The sequence below is a fragment of the Babylonia areolata genome, chromosome 13 (genome assembly GCF_041734735.1).
Source record: "Babylonia areolata isolate BAREFJ2019XMU chromosome 13, ASM4173473v1, whole genome shotgun sequence".
Classification (NCBI taxonomy): Eukaryota; Metazoa; Mollusca; class Gastropoda; order Neogastropoda; family Buccinidae; genus Babylonia; species Babylonia areolata.
This window is the reverse complement of record NC_134888.1, coordinates 12,878,148-12,896,231: the sequence shown is the minus strand read 5'-3', so window position 1 is coordinate 12,896,231 and position 18,084 is coordinate 12,878,148. Positions and strand designations below refer to the sequence as shown.

The window sequence follows — 18,084 nt, the reverse complement described above, 5'->3', positions numbered from 1 at the left end:
AGGTGCGCAAACTGAACTTTTTTTGTAAGCATCTTCCAGGTCGATTGCTACTGCAAGTGTTTCTTCTTTTCTTTGAAATCCTTCATATACCTCATATGCGAAAGCAGCCGCGTTTTCCCATGTACACTTACCTGTTCTGTAACCACCTTGATTTGAAGGGAGAATGTGCCTCTGTTCAAGATCCCTTGCAAGTTTCCTGGCTATTATGCGTTCCATGGGCCTTCCAGCAATGTTTTGCATGGTTAAGATTCGGTAGCCACTTACCTGATGATGGTCCTTTCCTGGTTTTGGTATGGGTTTTAAGAAGCTGTGTGTCCAGTCCTCTGGCACATTTCTATTGTGGATTCTGTTTTGATACAGGTTAAAAAGTCTTCTTCCGATAGCTCCTGGATGTCCGAGTAGCGAACTTTGTCTGGGCCAGGAGCCGATTCTTTCTTGCATTTTGCTATTGCTTCGTTTAGATCATCTATTGTCAAGTCATCATCAGGTCCTCTATCCATAAGCTTTTGGTTTAACTTCCCAAAATATTTCTTCTTTTTTTTCATCTGAGTTTCTTTGATCACTCTATTGTATGAAGCGTTTGAGCAGGGCGGATCCTTTTTCTTCACTTGCCTTAAGCTTGGTTCCATCAGTATCTAACAATATCTGGGGTAGTTGTTGTGCACGTTTCCCCGTCCATGCGACGATAAAATTGCCAGAACATTGACAGCCGCATGTTTTTCTATCCAGGCTCTCTCTGTATCAGTATTCCACCATGGGGCTGAATAGTTTGCTTCCGGTTCAGCGCCGTTCTCTTGTTTCTTCTGTGTCTTAATTTCTCGATGATGGTTGTCTCTTTGGTTTCATACTGAAATGGATTACGCGATTTCATACAGGGTTTATCTGATAACTTCTGTAGACTGAAAACTACCAGGAGGTGATTACTGCCTTGGCGTCCAAGCCTCTCTGCATTCATCCCTGCTCTGAATTTTGGAGATGTTAGAGCGATGTCGATCACACTGTCACTGTCCCCTTGTATTGCCAAAGCGAGTTGGGGATGTGGTTGTTAATGGGCAAAGAGCTATGAAGAATTTCCCCTATCATTCCTTTAAGTGCGAGTCCTTGTGGGTTGGTTTTCCGCTGGTCCCATAACTTCGATCTTGCATTAAGGTCTCCACAGATAATGACAGAGTCTCCAATTTCGTTCTCTAAAAAAAAAGCTCAATCCGCTTTTGTTGTGCAGGTTCCTGAGTTAGCATAGGTATTGATGAGCACGATGCTTTTGTGAATTCCGGAAGGTTTTTCAAGACGTACAGCTACACCATTTCTGTAGATTTATGGTGGAAACTTTATTTTTTAAATTTTTGTTCAGTATAATTGCTACTCCTCTTCCTTCATGCCTTGGAAAGACTGTAAAATTCTATAAAATATATATATATATATATATATATATATATATATATATATATATATATATATATTGGTCTGTCTGCTCTTGTCCTGATCTCTTGGAGACATACGATGTCAAAATCATATGCTAATTTCTCAGTTGTTGAGATTCTTATTCTCGCACTGGAGCAATTCCAACTGCCGATTCTAAAGAATTTCTTTGACAGCCGCTCTGCTTTTGTCATTCTGCCACCTAAGCACGATCATGTCCCACCTCTTTTGCCGCGCCTGTTTTGGGGTTTTGGGGATCTGAATTTAAGTCTCATGCAATGCAGCTGATCCCCGAGGTGCACCCGAGACAGAGTTTTGTTAGTATCCATAGAAGGGTGTTTATGTGGTGAAGGAAAATATTCAGTCGCCCTGACCAAGCCTGTTGTCAGGGAAGGGCAATGGACGTCCACCTGTGTGGAGTCCGTCAGCCTGGTGTCGCCTGCATACAGTTAGTGACTGTTTTACCCAACAGCTATTCATCCCCTTGGTACTGTATGAAAGCCGTGGGATTGGGGATTTTAGTCAGGCTGTCTCCTCTTAGACGGTGGAGGGGTGTATCTGGGTATCATTACGAAGAGGGTCGTATTTTGTTGACAACTACAGCTCCTTATGTGATGTTCCTCTTCAGACTTCAATAATAATTCAATGATTAAACAATAACGCGATACACAGAAAAATCACTTATCTTTGTTCTTGAACTTGTAGACTGTCACACTGACCGACGTGATTTTAACACCTGGTTTCGAACACTTCCCACACGCGCTCCGCCATACATCTCCCCTGTCTTGTGATGCCGTGGCTGCTAAACATCGCGCAACCTGATGGTATAACCTAAGCGTCGATCTTCGCGTGGTTTTTGCCCGGTGGTATACCAGCTTTGAACCGTCTCAATAATTCAATGATAATTCAACAATTAAACAATAACGCGATGACAAATTACCAGTCAAATACACAGAAAAATCACTTACCTTTGTTCTTGAACTTGTAGACTGTCACACTAACCGACGTGATTTTAACACCTGGTTTCGAATACTTCCCCCATACACACCACCATACATCTCCCCTGTCTTGCGATGCCGTATAATCGTATAACAACTATCTCGAAGACTAACATTTACCATCAAAAGAACAAGCAGGCTTTCGAAAATCAAACAAGACCTCGGACCACAAATTTATACTTTAAAAGATAATTGACGATACTCTAAAAAGAAGGAATCGCACTTATGGCTGCTTTGTTGACTTTCAGAAAGCATTTGACACAGTCTGGCATCATGCTCTAATGCTAAAAACATATGAAATAGGTATAAATGGAAATTGCTTTAGAGTTGATCAAAACATGTATGAAAATGCCACAGTTTGCACAAGAACTGATGCGGGATTTTCTTCTGAAGTACCCATTTTAAAGGTGGTACTGCAAGGAAACACACTCAGTCCCACTTTATTCAATATCTTTATCAATGATCTCCCGAAATGTTTGGGGGTTCTGACTCACCGTCCATAGGCCATGACAAAAATGACATTGTTTCGTGCTTCCTATATGCTGATGACCTTGTAATTTTGTCCACGTCAAAGATAGGACTACAAAACAAAGTAGATAAACTCAATCTATATTATGAAAACTGGGATCTAAAAATCAACTTAGAGAAACTAAAGTAATAGTTTTCGCGCACATCGATCCTAAAGTGCCTGTTATTTTCACATTAGGCAATGATATAATCCAGACAATGACCGTTACAAATACGTGGGCATGTTATTTCACAGAACCGGAACATTCTCTTACGCCCAAGAACACCTAGCCAAACAGGCATTCAAAGCAGCACATTTCCTCCGACGAATCGTTAAAAAGCAAGATATTCGTTTGGATTCTGTACTACAGCTTTTTGAATTGTTTGTTTTACCTATGTTATCAAATGAAGCCGAGATTTGCTTCCCATGGGCTGAAACTAAAACTACCAGTTCATTCAATACAGGAACGACATATTTCTATAGAAACTGCATTTCTTCGAAGCATCCCCATGAAAAAATGCATATAAAATTTTGCAAACTTCTTCTAGAGGTACATTCTAAAACAATGAATTTCCCAACTCTGACAGAATTAGGCAGATTTCCAATTGGAATTTATATTGCATGCAGTGTTCTTATCCACTGGATTCTGGATGCACATAAAGCTAGTCATGTCAAAAAGGTGTATATATCCATGATGAACCAACCAGATGTAATTGAAAACCCCTGGATACTATTTGTAAACAAACATTCTTCACAGTATAGGGTTGGGTCATGTTTGGATTAATCAGTCTACATTTAGTAACGGCAGGCTTAAATTTACTGTACGCTAACAACTAAGAAATAGATATATACAATTTTAGAAACAGAGAAAAACTGAATACAACAGATTTGACTTCTACAACTAAATTGAAAGAAACGATTGTCGAACTGAGAATTATCTTACTGATAAAATCGATCCTGCTTACGATCAAGCTTTCTGTAAACTCGTGATAAGTGCACACGATTTAGATATTGAACGAGGAAGATTTGCAAACATTCCAAGAGGAGAGAGGTGTTGGAATACGTGTAAAGTTGTTGAAGATTAATTCCATTTCTTAGATACGTGTATTTTATTTCATAACTTGCGAAACTATCTAATTACGACTGTACAGCAGTATAATAATCTATGTGATCAATAGAAAGATACAAGATAATATCCTGAGACTACGTGACTTATTCAGTTGTGATGATTGTCAGAAAACACTCGCCAACTATGTATTTCATTGCACGCGTATTATATGATCGTTTCTTTCTTTGTTCATTATGTTCTTTTGTTAAAGATTTCCTGACAATGAATTAAGTCAAGTCAAGTCGAGTCGAGTCGAATCACACACACACACACACACACAGAGAGAGAGAGAGAGAGAGAGAGAGAGAGAGAGAGAGAGAGAGACTCACACACACACACACACACACACACACACACACACACACACACACACACACACACACTCACAAATACACACATACACACACGCGCGCACACACACACAGACACACACACACACACACACACACACACGCACGCACGCACGCACGCACGCACTCACACAGGACCAATTACATACTACCACCCATGCTCCGCAAGATGGGTGAGAAAAGATCTCAGATGCCTAGTGTGTTGCTCAGTCTAAAATATTGGGAAAGAGAGACTGTTCCGTTTTGAAGAAATTTGCGCAGTGTTGCGCTCAGTATCCGTATCACAGGTATACCCGACGTCAGATTCTATGTCTCTTGGTTGCATTTTCATTTCTCACTTTGTGTTCTCGATTCTCTCGGAGTCACTGGTCTAACATGGAGCGAAGAAACACTGCGGTAAAGTCCCACGATATTCATCGCAAAATATGTGCCTGGTCTCTCTGTAATTGTTGAGAATAATGATAATATGTGCCTGGTCTCTCTGTAATTGTTGAGAATAATGATAATAATAATGATAATCATCATCATCATCATCATACAGCGCCAAATCAAATACTTCTGTTCTCAGCGCTTTACAATTATGATAGTTTCTTCTTTGTTTTAAACTATATACTCCATTAAAAATATGCATCTCGATCCAACATAGACACAAACATGACAAATAAAAAAGACACTGCATTAAAGGTAATAACAACAATAACAGACCAATCCACATAGCACCCTCATGCAAAACATTATCAATTGCACTGCACAGTGTAAAACCCGACGAATAAAACATGCATTTACCGCCCAACTGGCTCTTTGTTGTCATTCTACTGGTTGACAAGTAAGCTGATCTTATTTCGTTTATATTCTTCTTCTTTTCTTCTTCTTCTTTTTTTTAAACCAGTAGAGTGCCTATAAGACGTCAGCTGACGTCCTACAAAAAGTATTGCCATAGTGCCAATAAGACGTCCACTGACGTCCTGCGTATGTTCTGATTTTTCCTTCATTGGAGTTTGGTTCAATTCACATAAACAGACTCTGAACAGTTAGTTTCACTTGTCTGGATTATAAAAAAAAAAAACTATTTAAATGAACATTCATCAGGTAGAAGACGGCTTTCTACTGGATAATAATTTGCTAGCTGACCACGTGATACAACCGTGGAAAAGTTGGTTGCATCATGTGCAAAACAATGCTTGAAAACTGTGTCCAGTAAAGCAGATTGTCTCAGTCAGCAGATTTACACAATTCTGAAAGCTCTGCTTGTGGTTGTGGACAGATTTCACGATGGAGAAGGATCTCTCTTGTCTGATGATTGCTTTGAAAACGAAGGTGATTGACAATGACAGTGACGATACTGACAGCCCCATTTTATGGTAATTCAGTCCATCTATCCAATCAGACAGCTGTTTTTTTAACAAGCGGCTATGACTGACTACGAGCAGCGAGCGTTGGAAGAAGTGGAAGAAGGGGAAGAGAGGGAGAGGAGTGAAGTAAGATGATAGGTCGAATGTCAGCCAGAGTTCATGAAGGGGGCGTGGCTTTTTGGGATGAACATGCTCACATTTCAATGCAGACTGTTGGAGCGGCAACCGCCAATGTTCCACGATTTTCACGAAAGGCAGGGTGGAACCGGAGATTAGAAAAGAGAGATAAACCACTTGCAGAAATTGCTGAAGCCAGACAGCCTGCGCCGCGACACGTATTCATTATTCATGAGCTGCCTTTGCCTCGTCCAAACTAAAGGAAAGCGTCAGTCGAACGCAGTCTCCTGAGTGATTTTATAATTTGGATTACACCTTTTTTCCCTTTTCTGTTTGCTTCATCCCACGCAGATGTCAAACTCAATTTTGTTGTGAATAACATTCCTAAATATTTATATGTATTGGTTACTTTTATTTCCCTATCACCACAGCACCATTTTTCACGAGTCAAAAGATGACCTCCATTGTGGAAAACTATAATATTGGTCTTATCGAGATTCACTGTTTGTTGTAGTCTGTCTGTTTCTTGCATAAGGGCATTTAATTGATTTTGTAACCCTATTGGTGTGTCAGACAAGAGAACAACATCATCAGCAAATAGCATTAAGAGCAAATCTGTTGCGCCAGGTATCATTTGTATTCCATGTCTCCCCTTCTTTGATAACTCCACTGCCAATTCACCGATGAAAAAGGAAAACAGCTGTGAACTCAGCATACAACCTTGTTTAACCCCTCTTGGACACTGAAAAAAGTCTGAATAAATACCTTTGTCACGAACACATACAAGTACAGAATCGTAGATGCTTTTAACAGCCATGTAAAACTCCCGAGAGAGAGAGAGAGAGAGAGAGAGAGACAGAGACAGAGACTTAGAGAGAGAGATAGACGGAGCACAATACAACGGTCTGCTCAGGCAACATGAAGCGTTCGTATATATATGAATTATATATATGATTATGTACATATAGACAGACTTAGATTTACATACTGATAGATCTATATGAAATTATGTATGTATGTATTCATGTATGCATGTATGTATGTATAGACAGATGTTAGAAGAGAGACAGAGCTGAATAGGTGTTTTATGTTTTGATATATATTTTTTTGTTGTTGAAGAAATGGTGATGAAAACCAGAAAGTGTGAAGAAAAAGTAGCGTTACGAAAACGCAGTTCAATAATTTATAACTGTCTCTCTCATGTGCAACATTGCGCTGGGGGTGGAGGGGGGCGGGGGGGTGGGGTGGAGTTGGTGGTGGGGGGAGCTGCTTTATTTTCTTTTTATATTATCTACATTCAAGCAGATGCAAACGTGCTAAAAACCAAGCAAAAATTAATCGGTTTTCATTGTTTACAGCGAATCTTACTGAAATTCCAGGCATAACTTGCGCTTTACTGCAGCTGAACCGTCAGAACGGACCAGTTTCCTTCAGGTGGGGAAGGAGAGGGTGATTTACCCCCACCCTTCCGCACTGCGTGTGTGCCCCAAAACGGCTTCAGCACTGTTATAGACAGTAAGAAGGGGCCTGCCGCGAGTGGTTTATCTCTCTTAATCTCTGGTGGAACCTGCACTGGTCGTGAAACACGTGCTTTTTTTTTTTTCTCCACGCTTTTTTTCGCTGAATCAGCTGGTTGACTTGTTTGAAGAGGTGGCAAGCTGGAGACACAGCAGACACTTTAATCAGCCCACGTGCAGCTTGAAAGGAGTGACTGTCATCAAAGAACTTCATCCTCTCACTCACAAACGGTCTTTGCTGTCAAAAAGCTTGCCAGCTCAGCTTCCGAGACCATTGACCTTTTACATTGACTTTACCCACCTTTGTCATTGTTGGGACAGTGATTTACTTTCATGTCTGCACGAGCTGTGCTTTGTTTTTATAAACCTATAGCCTGTTTTAATTTCTTCTACAGGTATAATCTGACAATAGGCATGCTATTTCTTGCTATGTTTTGTTTCTTTTCTTTATGGGTGTTATTACGTAGAGGTGGAAGTTGACTTTTTTGTTGCACAAAAATCATTATCTTGACTTTACATACCTGAACAGTTATCTGCAATCAACCTAATTGGGTAAGGGAGCCCAGTAGCAGAATCTACACGCACTTTTCTTCACAAAAACGTTTACTTTTTCTGTATCACCCATAGTTTTTGAGCTAGAATTTTTTTTGTGAATTATTACCCCTGAATCCTCAAAATCCCCTGGCAAGGGGAGAGCACATTTTTACAAAATTCTCTGGCATTGAACTGGTTAAATGCTGATTGAGGAGAGAGAGGAACAAGGAGAGTAGTGATGATTTAAGGCATGGGTGGGATGGGGGAGATGATGGATTTTCGTCTAAAATCACAAAATGTAGATAGACGTTAAGCAAAGGAACGAACGAACACACACACACACACACACACACACACACACACACTGTCACATACAAAACACCACACTCACGCACATACCACACACCACTATACTCAACCAATGCACTTTCCACGCCCAACACCAACAGTAAGATCACAAAACTCATAACATCACAATACCAAAAACCGGTGTCAATATTTGAAACTGGTGACATACATAACACTGTTGAAATGGTACGTTCATTGACATCTAAAACCACAGTACTTGACATCAGTCTCACCTCCTCCACAAACACCTCAGTAAGATGCTTAGAATATTTAGAACTAACCACAAGACTCAAAATGAATCCCAATACTGAACTCAATATCCAGTTAAAAAATTCAAAGCATTCAAAACCAATCGTGTACATTACAACACCTAAACAAGCAAACCCAATTACGACAGCCAAAAATCAGCCCCCCCCCCCCCTCTCTCTCTCTCTCTCTCTCTCTCCAGCATTCCCCAACCCCCTCCACACAAAACCTTAACAACATTCACAGCAAACAGAAACAAGCACGCACCCATACTATCGCAGTCATTAGAAGATCAATTAAAGGCAAGTCTAAGCAGGCGAGTCATGAGGTTAGTTTTGAAGGCAGAAACGGACTGGGAGTGTCTCAATTCATATGCCAAGGAATTCCACTGGACAGGGGCGGCGAATGCAAAGGATCTTTGACCGAAGGACTTTGTCTTAACAGAGAGAATCTGGAGAATGCGACTGTCTGATGATGAAGGTACTTGGAGTACAAACAGTGAGGAGATCAGAAAGATAGTTCTGTGAAGAACCAGAGAAAGCGTGAAAGCAATATGTGGAGAGTTTATATTCAGTCCTGGACTGTATGAGCAACCAGTATGGGCAGCTGGGTTTTGAGAACCAGCAAGCAGAGAATCACAATAATCCATATTTGAAAAGACAAACGCACAAATGAGAGTGTTGGTTGCATTAACAGACAGGATGCGACGAATGGAAGCAATACTGCGAAATTCTATGATTTACGAACATTAGACACTTGCTCAACCATCAACATATCACTAGAGAGAGAGAGAGAGACACCAAGATTTTCTGCATGATCTGTGAAGGGGATGTCGGTCTGACCCACACCTATAAAAATGGGTACTATGTCTTCAGCAGTGCTTCAGTTTTCTCTTCGTTCAGTTTCAGTTTGTTTGGGCTCATCCATGTTTTAGCTCGTGAAATGCGTGTCTGATATGGCTGTGCGTATTTGTTCTGGAGGAGCTGATTTCTGGATCTGTGTGTCATCTGAAAATGCGTGGTGACTGATGGAGTGTTCTTTGAAAATGTGGTCATGTGACTGTGTGTTGACGCCTCAACAACACTGGACATTCTGGTCTGTTCTGACTCCAAGCTGTCACAGCGTTCGCGGATTGTTTCACACTGGTCTGATACGTTCCATAGCTGTGTGTTTTGTTGTTGTTGTTCTGTTTTTGTTTTTGTTGTTTGTTTGGTTGGTTGGTTGGTTGGTTGTTTTTTGGGTTTTTGGGTTGTTGTTTTTTTGTTGTTTTTTGTTTGGTTGTTGTTTTTTCTCAAGGCCTTACTAAGCGCGTTGGGCTACGCCGCTGGTCAGGCATCTGCTTGGCAGATGTGGTGTAGCGTATATGGATTTGTCCGAACGCAGTGACGCCTCCTTGAGCTACTGAAACTGAAACTGTTGTTTTTTGTTTGGTTGTTTGGGGTTTTTTGTTTTGTTTTTTTGGTTGGTTGTTTTTTGGTGGTTTTTTTTGTTTGGTTGGTTGGTTTTTTGTTTGTTTGGTTTGGTTTTTGTTGTTGTTGTTGGTTTTTTTTGTTTGTTTGTTTGTTTGTTGTTGTTGGTTTTTTTAACAGTTCATCGCGAATAATTATATTTTGTTCTTTTCAAAAGACATAAATGTTGTCGAAATAAGCCTTTTTGCGCAGAGCTCTTCATGTATACAATCACACATCAGCCATTTTTTCTCGAACTGCTGTTATCTTAACTTGCGGACATAAATAATAACGGATCCCCGCTCAACCATCCGCCGAGTGACGTAAAGTGTTGATGTAATAGTTTTTGTCGTCAACACTCAGTCTGAAACATTCCATGGAGAAGACAGTTAAAATTCTCACGAGTTCTCTTCAAGAGAAGATCAGTAGGCCGTGAGGAAAAATACAATAAGATAAAATGAAGTAACATAAGATACGTATGTAAATGAATAAATAGTTAAGTAATTAAAAATAATCAATTATCTATCTAATAGATTAAAATGATTAATAAAAAAACAACAACAGAAATACAAACAAAAATAGATAAATGAATGAAATATAATAAAATATTTTAAAAAATAACCATATGAATGATAATATCAATAGCAATAATAATATCATAAAATTATTGATTACATAAAATAAGTGAATAAATAATAGTGATTACACGGGTACGCAGTGCCAGCTGGGGAGTGCTAATTTTCTTCTGGAAGTCTCGAGAGTTTTTGTTTTTTTAAATTCATAACTATTTCGCTCTGTTTCGTCGCGTTTATATTTACTTTGATAACAAAAAATACGTACCGGTCAGTTCCACATTGATTCATCATTAATTAGACATACGATGCGTGCAGTTCAACGTTTTTTCGAGGATAACGGCAATGTTCGAGGTTAACGGCACCACACACGTGCCTCTGATGCCTGCTGAGAGCAGCCATGAGGAATACGGAAAGCCAAGGCTTTGTGATGTTTAGCACCAGGCACCGGTACCTGTCCGCTGCGGCCGAACATCCTCTCTCTCGTTCTGTATTCTTTCTCAGTAAATTGATGCAAAGGTGCCTTAACTTGAAGAACTATATTGTTACCGCAAACATTTAACATCCACAGTAGATTATTGACTTTCTCCACGATGCACTTCACAAAACCCAGTTAAATCTGATTCAGTTAGTTTGCCATACCATAACTGCGTTGAGCGTGATTTCGTTTTTTGTTTGTTTGTTATTGTTGTTGTTGTTTTTAAAGATCATTATTGTGTGTGTCCGTGCACTCGTGTGTGTGTGTGTGTGTGTGTGTGCGTGTGTTGGTGTGGTGTTTGGTCGTGCACGTTTGTGGTTGCTCGTCTCCGTGACCATGTATGCACGTGCCTTTTGATTTTTTTCTTGCAGATGTTATTTATTCCCGTTCTGATGTTCGCCCTGCCCTTCAAACACGTTTCTATCATCTATGCCGGTTATACGATTTGGACGTTTTGGAAAATGGGGGAAATGGCGGAATGTACTGACGGATGTGATGCTGCAAGTGATGTTGCGGAGATTGTTTTCCTTCTTGGTGTCTACCTTTGTATCCCCGGCAGCTTGACAGTCTTCACAAGTTTCGGACCAAAAGTCAAACTCCTGTGGAAAATGGTAGGTGCTTTTCTTTTCAACTGTTCCGTCCTTTTCTGTTTCTACTCAAATCTTATCAGCGCTGAATTGTTCTACTTGTTAAAGAAAGCAAAACAAGCTTTGTATGAACAGTCCTGTAGAAGTTAGTACTTCATCATCAAACGGATCACCTTTATGTATCTCACATCTATCAAATCGTTCCCAGGCTTTTGTGATTAAAGGTGACAAGTTGGTCTACTAGAGGATTCCTGCAAGTGTGCCACAAAGCTCAGTATCGGATCTGCTTTTATCTCGTATTTATATTCATGAAATTATAGACGATATAAAATCAGAAGTAAAATTTGTTCTGTCACTCTGTCAGTCGAATTCTCTAGAACATTTTACCTGAAAGCAATAAGAATTATTGTTGGATCTGTTCGTGGAACCTGCCACTAAAAATTAAAACGTACACAATATTATAAGTTTGTCAATAACATGTGTCCAGACTATCACACCTTCCTGGTCTTGTTGCAGAAAGGAACCCACATCACAATCATAGACCACAATACCATAGCAGAACACAACAAAGAAACATATATCTTTCTTTTTCTTTACCACGAACTTATGGAACTCAGACTGGTGATTTTTTAAATTTTTTTTTAATGCAACGCTTTAATGCGCTTAAGCGTTGCTAGTCTCTTGACGATTCTGTTGTACCTGTGTGTGTGAGTGTGTGAGTGTGTGTGTGTGTGTGTCGTGGAAGCTGCGATACGTAGCCTAGGAATGAGTGTGTAGAGGAGGTGGGACGGGGGTTGGGGTGGGGGGGGGGAGTGTAATTTGGGAGACGGTGTGTGTGTGTGTGTGTGTGCGTGCGTGTGTGTGTGTGTCGGGGCTTGTGTTCCTTTATGTGTATTTGTTTGTGCTTTCATATCTGTGAAACTGCATGTTTTTGCATGTCTGTTATGCATGTGTGTGTGTATGTGTGAATGTGTGTCTGCATGTTTTACATTTATTTGCTTGTCTACTTACCTATCATCATCATTGTCTTTTTATTTTATTTTTATTATTGTTATTATTATCATTATTATTATTATCTTTTCTTTTTTTTCGTGAGTATTAAGTGCGAACGTAAACTACTAGCCGGCAATATCTAGAACAGTGTGGCCTGTAGATAAACGACTTACAGGGAGGGATAGTTCAGTGGAATCACAATGGAACCCTTATTAAGGGAGAGTATGTGACTTCGTCGTCCCGTCTTGATAGGCTCCTTAAAATTCCAATTAAACTACACATTCCGAGTGGAAGTCTAGTATAACTGATCAATTATTACTCGCCTGTTGCCTTCGGACGAAGTCACGTGAGACTTTAGAGCACCGCCAGTACAGAGGCCACATTCATGAAATATAGTTCACAATGAACATGAGACATTCTTCTTTCGTCGGCCAGTTTTTCTTTCATGCAACAACAAAGGCAGAAAACTTCACAGTTGAAAAACTGTTACCGCTTCACACAGCTGTCCAAAATTGTTTGTCCGAAATTTGGCTCAGAACTGCGCTGTATATAATTTGGCAAAGGTGCTCTCACTTGAGCAACTAGCAGCCTTGAGAACAGATGTCATAAGAAGGCCAGTTGGCCAGTTGTCACGTGCTTTCAGCATGCGTTGAGTGTGCCGAGAACTGACAAAGGTCTGTGCCTCACTTGACAACGTTTTCACCATCCGGCAAATGTTTGTCAGCCAACTCACAGATGACTGTGGTCCCTGTCTTACACTCTGGGTCTGTATGGGTTTGGAATAACTCAACAGATGACTGTGGTCCCTGTCTTACACTCTGGGTCTGTATGGGTTTGGAATAACTCAACAGATGACTGTGGTCCCTGTCTTACACTCTGGGTCTGTGTGGGTTTGGAATAACTCACAGATGACTGTGGTCCGTGTCTTACACTCTGGGTCTGGTTCTAATACTGTCTGAGACAAGTCACAGAACACCGGTTCTCATTTTCAGAAAAAAAGCTCTTATTTCAAGTGGTTCTGTATGGCAACCCGACCTTCTAGTTTTCAGTTGTTGCTTTTTTTTAAAGATAATTTCAAAATACATTTACATTTGAACATAACTGAAGGGCATCTCCTCTCTGTCCCGTAACTAAACACAACAGCATAGAAGTCTTCAAAGTAAGTTCCTTCATAGTTAATTTGTACACTGGTGACAATAGGTGTAGATAATCCAGTACTTTATTTACATCCCAAATGTGAGACTATTTGGTAAGAGCAGGTCTCATTTCAAACAAATTTGTAAGCATTCTACAAACGTGAAGATGACTGCCAACAGAACAACCATTTTGTCAGTGACAGGTATGCAGACAACGCACCTGTCGCAGAGTTCACTGCACTGTAATCAGCACCACGCTGAAACAATCCTGCTGAAACAACAACAACAAAAGCATTGTCTGGTGCAGTGGCACTGGTCCCTGTCGACTCCAATATTCAGCTTACCTTTTTCTCCTGTCTCTGTGGACATTCGTGTTACAATCTTATTTTTGCTGATTGTTTTCTGTAATTAATCTTATATTTGTTTCGCGCTTTTGCGTAATTAATCTTAAGATTATTTTGCTTCGTGCTTTTGAGTAACTGATCTTATTTTGTTTCGAATTTTTGTGTAATTCATCTTATTTTGTTTCGTGTTTTTGTGTAATTTCATCTTATTTTGTTTCGTACTTTTGTGTATTTCATCTTATTTTGTTTCGTACTTTTGTGTATTTCATCTTATTTTGTTTCTTGTTTTTGTGTAATTCATCTTTTTTTCCGTGCTTTTGTGTAAGTCATCTCATTTTGTTTCCTATTTTTGTGTAATTTTGTCCGAACGCAGTGACGCCTCCTTGAGCAACTGAAACTGAAACTGTTTCGTGCTTTTGTGTCATCAGTCTTATTTCGTTTCGTGCTTTTCTGTGATTAATATTATTGGTTTCGTGCTTTTGTGAATTAATCTTATTTCGTTTCGTGCTTTTGTGTGATTAATCTGATTTGTTTCGTGCGCTTGTGTAATTTCCTTTGAGATGTCCACGATGGCGTCAGCATTGGGAGTTGTGTCAAATTTATGTGCTGATTGGAAACGGTGGTAATAACGATATTAGTATTGTTCTTGTTCAGTTGTTGCAGTAATAACAACAGCAGCAACAGTAGTATCAACAGCAGCACTAGCAATAGCAGTAGTCGTATTAGGAGGAGCAGGAGGAGAAAGTTGTTGTTGTGTTGTTGTTGTTGAAGCAGCAACTGCAGCAGTAACAGTCGTATAAAAGAAAGCCAATTATCAGTTCACAGACATCTGCCGGCTGCTGCCATTTGGAGCCCTGTTTGTTGTGGGCTTCGGGATTGCATACCAGTCGATGATGTACCCCAACCTGCCCAATGAATCATGGCGGTTGGTCTTTCTACGCCTCCTAATCCCATATTTCCAGATGTTCGGAGAAAACCAGATGGAATACTTTGAAGGTAATGGCGTGTGTTTCTTCCTTTAATTCATTTATGCCTGGGGTACTTTGTGTCCGAGTTCGTCTGTGTCTGTTTGTCTGTGTCACACACACACACACACACACACACACACACACACACACCACACTGTGTGCGCAGCGGTTTTTCAAATAAAAAGAAAACGGCTTCTCATTGCCAAACATTTTGTTTTAAGAAACAAGACAAAATATGGCGTTCAATAAGGAAGAAGGAAAAATTGAGCAACAACAAGCCTGAGCTACCTTTGTGTTCTTTCATGCGACACAACCGATCGACAAACGCGATGGCAAAAGATATACACAATATTACATATATAGGTACGTATAAACAGTTGAAGTTCAAAACGAAACAAAACAAAACTTAGAATTAAATAAACAAATCAAAATAAACGAGCAATGAAAGAAATGCAGTGAAGACTGGAGACCACTTAAATTATGGGAGAGAGAGACAGACAGAGAGAGTGAGAGACAGAGACAGAGAGAGACATACAGACAGAGAGAGAGAGAGAGACAGAGAGAGAGACAGAGAGAGAATTGCTACATTTAATATTATCAGGGACATTGTTCTGTAGTTTAGTTGTCGATGGAATTATAGCAAAGGTTGGTTTTACAATGAAGTGCAACTCTCTCTAGTGGTCTACACCTGTGGTAAGCTTCATTAGCTGAAACTCTTGGGGGGCGGGACCAGACCAGTAGTTTGGGCAGATACCATGAACTATTTTGTGGCATTGTACGAGTTTATGTCTGTGTCTTCGTTCCTTTCCTTTTGGGAGCATAAGCATAACTTCCATTGCAATTTTATATAAATTGTTCCATAAACTGTTCCAATTATAATTCATATTACTTCTAAATATAGCAATTATTACATGTTTAATTGAGCAACAGTGCAGTTATCCCACAGAATATCTGCATAATCAAAATGAGGTAAAATATATTATTTGTACATATTCTCTAACGCTTTTCTGTTCAGATTATATTTACAATACTTCAAGCAAAAAATCAGCATTTATTAGCAATAGTTATCCGCTTTCCCGACTTGCAATCATCTTGCAAAATGGCACCATGATGTGTATACGTACTGACATGTTGAAGGATATTTCCATTGATTACCAAGGGTAAAGTCTGTTTTTCCTTCATTGAATTTTACTTATCACATATTTGCCCAGTCGACGATTTTCTCCAAACGTGAGACGGTGTACAACACTGCCTTGGAGTGCCTGGGGCCTTCTGTCAGGAAGCACAAAGACTGGTTTTATGAGAACTGCACTGAGATCAAGCAGCTGCTAGAAGACAAACGCCAAGCCTACAGAGCCCACATTGAAGATCCCAAGTCACAGTCAAAGAAAGACATACTGAAGAGCGCACGCAGCACCATCCAGCTGAAGCTGCGGCAGATGCAGGATTCCTGGTTGAGCAACAAAACTGATGAGATCCAGGGCTTTGCAGACAGGAACGACATGAAGAACTTCTATAACGGCCTGAAAGAAGTCTACGGTCCCATCACCTCCGGATCTGCTCCACTCCTCAGTGCTGATGGTTCTACCCTGATTACTGACAAGGACGACATCCTTGAGAGATGGGCTGAACACTTTGACAGTGTACTGAACCGCCCCTCCACCATCAATGATGAAGCCATCGACCAACTCCCCCAGGTGCCAGTCAGTGACTCGTTGGATGCCATTCCAACTTTGGAGGAGACCCAGAAAGCTATCCGTCCGCTATCCAATGGCAAAGCCCCTGGCTCAGACTCCATTCCAGCTGAGGTCTACAAAGAAGGTGGTATGGCGCTGACTGAGAAGCTTCATCAGCTTTTCCAGCTCATCTGGCAGCATGAGGCAGTTCCACAGGACTTCAAAGACGCTTCCATCATACACCTGTACAAGCGCAAAGGAAATCGTCAGGCCTGTGACAACCATCTTGGAATATCCCTGCTGTCCGTCGCAGGCAAGACTCTGGCCAGAGTGCTACTCAACCGTCTCATAGCGCACCTTGAGCAAGGTCTCCTACCAGAGAGCCAGTGTGGCTTCCGGAAAGTACGCGGGACTATCGACATGGTGTTTGCTGCCAGGCAGCTCCAGGAGAAGTGTCAGGAACAGAACGCCAACCTTTACTCCACCTATGGCGATCTGACCAAGGCATTCGATACTGTTAGCAGAGATGGCCTTTGGAGAATCATGGCGAAGTACGGATGTCCCAGAAAGTTCATCACCATCATACGGCAACTATACGATGGGATGCTGGCCCGAGTCCAAGACAATGGAGAGACCAGAACCATTCCCTGTCTCCAACGGAGTCAAGCAAGGGTGTGTTCTTGCCCCCACCCTGTTCAGTCTCATGTTTTCAGCCATGCTGACAGATGCCTTCAGAGACGCTGACGTAGGCATTGGCATCAGGTACCGCACAGATGGCTCACTCTTTAACTTCAGGAGGCTTAAAGCAAAAACCAAGGTGAGGACAGACACCGTCAACGACTTCCTGTTTGCTGATGACTGCGCTCTCAACTCTGCCTCCGAAGCTGACATGCAACACAGTGTCGACAAGTTCTCTGCTGCCTGTGACAACTTTGGCCTCACAATCAGCACAAAGAAGACTGAGGTGATGCACCAGCCAGCTCCAGGAAAGCCTTACGTTGAACCAAACATCTTCATCAACGGGCAACGACTGAACGCGGTGGACAAGTTCACATACCTGGGCAGTACACTCTCTCGCACAGTTGTCATCGACGACGAGGTGAATGCCAGACTCGCCAAAGCCAGCGCTGCCTTCGGCAGACTCCATAAGAACGTTTGGAACAGGAGAGGCATCACCCTGGAGACGAAGCTCAAAGTATACAAGGCCATAGTTCTCACCACACTGCTCTATGGATGTGAATCATGGACGGCCTACAAACGCCACGCCAAAAAGCTGAACCACTTCCACACCACCAGCCTCAGAAAACTTCTCGGCATAAAGTGGCAAGAGAAGATCCCTGACACAGAGGTGCTCACTCGTGCAAACTTGCCCAGCATCTACAACA

At 41.0% G+C, this 18,084-nt stretch overlaps 1 protein-coding gene across 1 annotated transcript in view; it reads left to right on the top strand.

Moving 5' to 3' along the window:
• The window catches only part of LOC143289340 (transient receptor potential cation channel subfamily M member-like 2), a 90,456-nt gene that overhangs the window by 48,951 nt on the left and 23,421 nt on the right, over window positions 1–18,084 (top strand). Inside the window, exons 14-15 of the mRNA XM_076598341.1 lie at window positions 11,367–11,606; window positions 14,874–15,051. Of these exons, the coding sequence (XP_076454456.1) occupies window positions 11,367–11,606; window positions 14,874–15,051 (418 nt within the window). The remainder of the gene's footprint in view (window positions 1–11,366; window positions 11,607–14,873; window positions 15,052–18,084) is intronic.